Consider the following 7,353-nt stretch of genomic DNA (forward strand, 5'->3'; position numbering starts at 1 on the left):
CTCCCTCCCTCCTTCTCTCTCTCCTTCCATCAATCTCTCCCTCCCTCCCTCTCTCCTCACCCTTTCCTACCTTCCATCTCGCTCGCTCTCTCTCTCACTCACCTGTTCTGATTCCCTTTCTCCCCCTCTGCCTATTTCTCTGTCCATCGTTCTCTCTCCTCACGTTCTCTCTCTCTCGTTCCTTCTCCAAGCGCCTCGACCTCACCCTCCATGATTCTGTCCCCCTCGTTTTTGCAATTTCACCCTGCTCCCTCTCCCTGTCCGTCTTGCCGATACTCTCTCAGGTTAAGGCATTTCAAGCGTCTCCCTGGTGACATGCCCTTGTTTTACAGGAGACCCTATAGGACATCCATTACTTAGCATCATGGGAAACCAAGGGCATCGATGGATTGAGGCCCGAGTTGTCCACTGTGGAGATTCACCAGTTCAAGTGAGTGTCTGACAATAATCACCATGGTAACCCTGAGGCAATCCCGGTTGAGGGTGGGAACCAGGCGCGCATTGGGTGCCAATTGTATGCATTTGTAATGGTTGCCAGGTTACCACTGAGGCCAAACTCCTACCAAGCGAAGCCAGGCTAGCTTTTATCTAAAACAACTGCAAAGGTGGCTGGAGAAACTCAGCAGGTCTGGCAGCGCCTGTGGAGAGAGAAAGAGAGTGTAGGTTTTGTGGCTGTTCTTCACAGCTGGATCAGTCATGGCCTTACGGACGGTCAGGCTGAGAGGCCTACTCCTGTTCCCATGGGCTCAGTCTCCTTGACCTTTCCAAAGTCCACAGGTCATACATTTCTTCATCCTATCAGACACGAAATAGTGATTCTGTGTCTCGCCACAGATGCTGCCGACCCGCTGAGTTTCCCCAAGAACTCTTGTGCTTGTTGTACATTTGGTGATAGAATCTCTGCAGCGGGCCACTTGGCCACATCCTAACACTCTGAAGATCATTCCATCCATCTACCTTAACCCTGCATTTGCCATGGCTAACCCATCTAACCTGCACATCCCTGGGCACTGTGGGACAATTTAGCAACTGCACCTCAGGTTTTACCTAATACTTGCACTTTGCAGTTTGTCATAGAAGGCGTTCGAGGAGAAACTCCAGCCTCTGACATCGCTGTGGACAAAGTCTGCATCTTCGCCTGTAGCGGTAAGAGCTAAAACTGAAACTCTAATCTGTACTCGTCTTGCAGCGTAACCGCACCATCCTGAAAGGTTCCAACCAGCAGATCACATGTGAGGTCATTAATACCTCTGGCCTTGACGCGTTTTCCCATCATTCATCTGACGTGGGCATCATAGGATAGGCCAGCACCCATCTTTAGTTGCCCAGCTCATTGCTGTGGATCTGTGGGCTTGAACAGGCAAGATTACCTTGCAGAAGAGATCCAGTTTCAATGATTCAGATGAGTTTGGCCATTAGGGCTAGTTTTTCAACCAGGTTTTAATTAGATTCAAATTCCACCATCTGCCATGATGGAATTTGAATCCATTTCCCCAGGCATGAGCTGGGGTTCTCTGGAAATGTACAGTAGAGATGGCACAGGGCTGCTCCCTCACCAGAGGTGGTGGTTAAACATAAAGGTGGCACAGTGGTTAGCACTGCTGCCTCACAGCGCCAGAGACCCGGGTTCAATTCCCACCTCAGGCGACTGACTGTGTGGAGTTTGCACATTCTCCCCGCGTCTGCGTGGGTTTCCTCCGGGTGCTCCGGTTTCCTCCCACAGTCCAAAAATATGCAGGTTAGGGTGGATTTGCCATGCTAAATTGCCCGCAGTGTTAGGTAATGGGTAAAGGTAGGGGTATGGGTCTGGGTGGGTTGCGCTTCGGTGGGGCGGTGTGGACTTGTTGGGCCGAAGGGCCTGTTTCCACACAGTAAGTAATCCAATCTAAAAGACTCAGACAAGAGGAAAGGTTCAGGAGGAGAGTCCTTCAGGATCATGTCAGCCACACTATTGGGCATCACTCACAAACCAGCTGTCCAGCCAACTGAGCTAACTAACTGCCACGACCCCTTGCACCACGGTGTTGACAGTGTGGGTAGAAAATGTTTCCTTCTACTATATGGAGGCTGTCCATGTAGGGGACTCTCATATGCAATTATGGAATTCAATTGGGAATGCAAGAGAAACATATTCATCCAGAGAATGGTGAGACTGTGGAACTCTACCCCACATGGAGTGACTCGGTAATAATTGCAGCTACATTTAAGGGGAAATTGGGTTTGCAAGTGAGGGTGGAGGGAATGGATGATGGTACACTTTGAGAAGAAGGGATGGGACAAGGCTCAAGTGGAACATCACCGCTAGGAGGGGCTGGTCAGGCTGAATGGCCTGTGTCTGTGCCGTGAAGATTCGACATTCCAAATTCCTGTCCCATTTCTAACTTGGAGCAAAGGGTTTGCCCTGAGGGGGGGATGTCGTAACCAACAATCACTCATTATCCAAGAGCGACTGGTTGCAAACAGCTATTGTATGGAACCATAATGTTTGCCACTTCTAACCTTACGTGGCACCATGTGTGGTAAGGGCTATTTGGGCAGGTTCTCTGTCACCAAACCCCCCTTTTGTCTTAGTTTTGTTTCGGACCTCTCTAAGCAATTAGCAGTTGAGGATATCCCATTGTGGGCTACCTGCCGAAGAAGCAATTCTTCGAGAACAGGAAGGTTTATTGTGTGATGATGATAAATGCAACATGACTAGGACTTTAGGGAGCAGCTACAGATACATCTGCTCCCTCCTAAGGCTGGACTAGAACTCCTCCCCTCCACCCACACACTGTGTGTATGAGACATCAGAACAATGGGTGGAGTCCAATGTAACATGAACATTAACTCTTTCAGAACCATTGTCTTATACAATAACTTTCTTTTGTCAAACAGGTCCGGAATCAACACCGAGTGACCCACAGAGCACAATACCACCAACTTCTGATGATGTCTCGACCACTGGGATCATTATAGACCTCCCCTCGACCATAGAGGCCTCCTCAGCAAATACGAGTGAGTCAGTCAGCACCAGTGCGGATAGCACACTCCCCATCCAACTGCCATTGGTGGACGTTGTAAGACCTCTTACCAATTTTTATAGATGCACCATAGAAAGCATCCTATCAGGATGCATCGTGGCTTGGTACGGCAACTGCTCTGCCCAACTCTGTAAGAAGCTACAGAGAGCTGTGAACACAGCCCAGTCCATCACCCAGGCCAACCTTCCATCCACTGACTCCATCTGTACATCCCGCTGCCTCGGGTAGGCGGCCGGCCTCACCAAAGACCCCTCCCACCCCGGTTACGATCACTTCCATCAGGCAGAAGATACAAAAGCTCAAGCACCCGTACCAACAGATTCAGGAACAGCTTCTTCCCCGCTGTCATTAGACTCCAGAATGGACCTCTCACATTTTAGATGGAATGTTGCCCTCGCTCTCTGTGCGCCTTCTCTGTGGCCATAGCATTGTATTCCTCGCTCTGTTCTATTACTCTAACACACTTTGTACAGTATGAGCTGCCTGAAATGCACACAAAACAGAACTTTTCACTGAACCTAGGTACATGGGACAGTAATCAGAGCAAGTAAGGAACAGGAACAGGAGTAGGCCATTCAGTCTCTCGAGCCTGCACTACCATTTAATGGGATCAAGGAGTTTCTGATATTCCTGACACCCATTTTCCTGTCCCTTCCCCAACATCCTTGATTCTCTAACTGATCAAGAATCTATTTATTTATTCCTGTGGTATTTGGCATCTCTAACCTTATGTGGCTCCGTGTGTGGTAAGAGGTCGATCACTGTCACGAAAGCTCCTTTGTCTTAGTTTTCTCCTGGACCTATCGAAGTGATTAGTGGTAAATGATATCCCATTGTGGACTATTTACAGAGGAAGCAGTTCTTCGAGAACAGGAAGGTTTATTGTGTGATGATGATAAATACGACATTTTGCCAGGCCTCATGACTAGGACTTTAGGGAGCAGCCACAGATACATCTGCTCCCTCCTAAGGCTGGAATAGGACTCCTCCCCTCCACCCACACACTGTGTGTGTGAGACATCAGAACAATGGGTGGAGTCCAATGTAACATGAACATTAACTCCTTCAGAACCATTGTCTTATACAATAACTTTCTTTTGTCTAACAGGTCCGGAAGAAACACCAAATGACCCACAGAGCACAATACCACCAACTCTCGATGATATCTTGACCCCTGGGATCACTACAGACCTCCCTTCAACCATAGAGGCCTCCTTAGCAAATACGTGTGAGTCAGTCAGCGCCAGTGCGGACAGCACGCTCCTCATCCAAGTGCCGAGGTGGAGGTTGTAAGGCAATACGTAGCAGGAGTAGGCCATTCAGTCTCTCGTGACCTATTCTACCAGTAAATTGGAGCATGGCTGATTCGACATTCCTCATGTCCCTTGTCTCCTTCCTATCGGAAAGATGTTGTGAAACTTGAAAGGGTTCAGAAAGGATTTACAAGTATGTTGCCAGGGTTGGAGCCACAGGGAGAGGCTGAACAGGCTGGGGCTGTTTTCCCTGGAGCGTCAGAGGCTGAGGGATGACCTTATAGAGGATAGGAAGGGTTTGGAGGGATATGGGCCGGGTGCTGGCAGGTGGGACTAGATTGGGTTGGGATATCTGGTCGGCATGGACGGGTTGGACTGAAGGGTCTGTTTCCATGCTGTACATCTCTATGACTCTATGACTTTGGCCCTCGATTCCCTGACCATTGAATAACTTATCTCAGCATTCAATATACACAGGGACTCTGCACCCACGGTTCTCTATGACCAGGAGTTCCAATGACCCGCACCCTTTCGTGAGAAGGAATTTCTCCTCATCTGAAATGACAGTGTGGATACATTTACAGCAGAAGTCAGAAAAAAGCACGTGAGAGAGAGAGAAAGGAATATAAGGTCATGATGCTGGGGTGGGACAAAGAGGGTGAAGGAGGAGGATCAAGTAAGGCCTACAAGGGGCTGAATGGCCTGTTTTTGTGCTCACGAATTCTAACTCCCTCTAAGAAATGCTGTGAGGTGAATCTGTTATGGACCAGACCAGACCCCCTCAAAATATTTTCAGAAAGTTGCTTGGACCCTAACTTGATCTTAGACAGATGTAAAGTGCTGAGTTCCAGATGTAACTCGATAGGTCAAACTATTGGACGTTAAAACAAAACATAATTTATTTAAACATTGTAGTTAAACTGCAAACAAAGAACGAGGAATTTAGAATAACACAACTCTATTTGAAAACTTAACAGAATAACAGTACCTATTACTAATTAACTGTTCCATTACAGTAATATCCCATAAACACACCCCTTGGCATTAAGGCTAATTCAGACACAGATTCTCACATGCAGTTCTCCAATCCCGGAGGAAAAAAAAACATCAAGAGAAAATTGGATGATGATGGGATAGTGTAGGGGGAACGAACTGAGAACAGTTCACAGGTCGGCACAACATTGAGGGCCGAAGGGCCTGTTCTGTGCTGTATCGTTTCTCTGTTCTGTGTTCTAAAATTCAAAGAAAGCAGCAGCTGAGAGATGTTCACCGAAGCTGCCAACTCTTTTTGAGACCCCAAAGGCTTCTGCTTAAAACTAAATCAAAAACTAAAAACAAACTAGAAAGCCCAGATCTGTGAGAGCTGGCTATACCCAGGCTGATTCCATTGTTCAAACTTTAAACGACATCCCAAGACCTCGCAAATTCTTCGAGACAGCTCGCTGCCTTACAACCTCTCTTCAAAAAAAATACCAGGACAAAATAAAGTGACAGCATCGTCACAAGATAGATTGATTTATAAATGTTGACGAAAGCAGAAAATGGTTTTCATTGAAAATGCCGAGTGATTTGTTGAAGGGGATGGCGCTATCATTACAGCTGCTGTTGTCATGAACTCGATATTGTCCCCTCAGGCCCGACTGAATCCATTTTGTCAGACTCAACCCTGGACTGGTCCACACTGACACCATCAGTATCTTCCACAAGGTAATGAAGAAATAAGTTCACAGGATGAATTGTATTGTACAATCCATGGCTCAGAGGTTAGCACTGCTGCCTCACGGTGCCAGGGAGATAGGATCGATCCCAGCCTCAGGCGACTGTCTGTGCGGAGTTTACACGTTTTCCCCTGTGTCTGCGTGGGTTTCCTCCGGGTGCTCCGGTTTCCTCCCACAGTCCAGAGACGTGCAGGTCAGGTTGGATTAGTGGTTAGCACTGCTGCCTTACGGTGCCAGGGATATAGGTTCAATCCCTGTCTGGGATAACTGTCTGTGTGCAGTTTGCACATTCTCCCCGTGTCTGTGTGGGTTTCCTCCGGGAGCTCTGGTCTCCTCCCACAGTCCAAAGACGCACAGATTAGGTTGGATTGGCCATGCTAAATCACCCAATGGTGCGCAGGTTGGGTGGGATGGCTATGGGAAATGCAGGGTTAGGGTAGGGGGTTGGGTATGGGTGGGATGCTCTTCAGAGGGTCAGTATGGACTCAATGGGCTGAATAGCCTGCTTCCTCCTCTGTAGGGAAAATTCTGCTTCCTTTAACATTAATTGCAGCTGGAACAGGCACAGGCTGCCTGAGAGTGCGCGATGGGGACAGCCTCTGTTTTCCTGTCCAACTTATGATCATTGGCCTACATTAGCTCCGAGGGTGTAATGATCTCCACTTTAAGAATCTCACATTCATGTCCAGACTTTTCCCTGGCCTTGCCTGCTTGCTCCACCTTGTAACCTGTTTCTCCCTAGCTCTATAACCCTCGAAGATTTCCACAAACCCCCAGTTATGGTGTACACATCTGCCACTTCCTTCACACCATTGTCAGAAGCTGTGTCTATGGACATCTAGTACCTCGGAATTTAATTTCCATTCCTTCCTTCCTCCCCATTCGATGGATATACACGATACATGCACGCAGTAGGCCATCCACCATTCAATAAGAACATGGCTGCTCTGACATTGTTTCAAACTCCATCTTCTCATCTACACCATTTCAATAACCTTTGATTCTCTCTCTCCCATCCTTTAAACCCCTTGTTTAAATTCACCTCTGACTGGCCTCTCAGTCACCAGATATAATGTCTCCTCAACTAAGATCAGGAAACACTGGAAATACTCAGTGTATCAGACAACATTTGCAAAGAGAGACAGAGAGAGACATACAGAGGGATAGAGAGAGTCGAAGGGAGAGAGAGAGACAGAGGGGGATAGAGACAGAGGGAGAGAGAGAGACAGAGACAGAGACAGAGGGAAAAAGACTGAGAGAGCAAGAGAGAGAGAAAGAGACAGAGGGAGAGAGACTGAGAGAGCAAGAGAGAGAGAGAGACAGACAGAGGGAGAGAGACGGAGAGAGCAAGCTAGAGAG

At 47.9% G+C, this 7,353-nt stretch overlaps 1 protein-coding gene across 1 annotated transcript in view; it reads left to right on the forward strand.

The window, feature by feature from the left end:
* Positions 1 to 364: 364 nt before the first annotated feature.
* Positions 365 to 7,353, forward strand: part of LOC122544397 (MAM and LDL-receptor class A domain-containing protein 1-like) — a 17,471-nt gene continuing 10,482 nt past the window's right edge. Inside the window, exons 1-5 of the mRNA XM_043683644.1 lie at positions 365 to 430; positions 1,068 to 1,146; positions 2,878 to 2,997; positions 4,132 to 4,251; positions 5,911 to 5,983. Coding sequence (XP_043539579.1) covers positions 365 to 430; positions 1,068 to 1,146; positions 2,878 to 2,997; positions 4,132 to 4,251; positions 5,911 to 5,983 — 458 coding nt within the window. The remainder of the gene's footprint in view (positions 431 to 1,067; positions 1,147 to 2,877; positions 2,998 to 4,131; positions 4,252 to 5,910; positions 5,984 to 7,353) is intronic.

This window comes from Chiloscyllium plagiosum, chromosome 48 (assembly GCF_004010195.1).
Source record: "Chiloscyllium plagiosum isolate BGI_BamShark_2017 chromosome 48, ASM401019v2, whole genome shotgun sequence".
Classification (NCBI taxonomy): Eukaryota; Metazoa; Chordata; class Chondrichthyes; order Orectolobiformes; family Hemiscylliidae; genus Chiloscyllium; species Chiloscyllium plagiosum.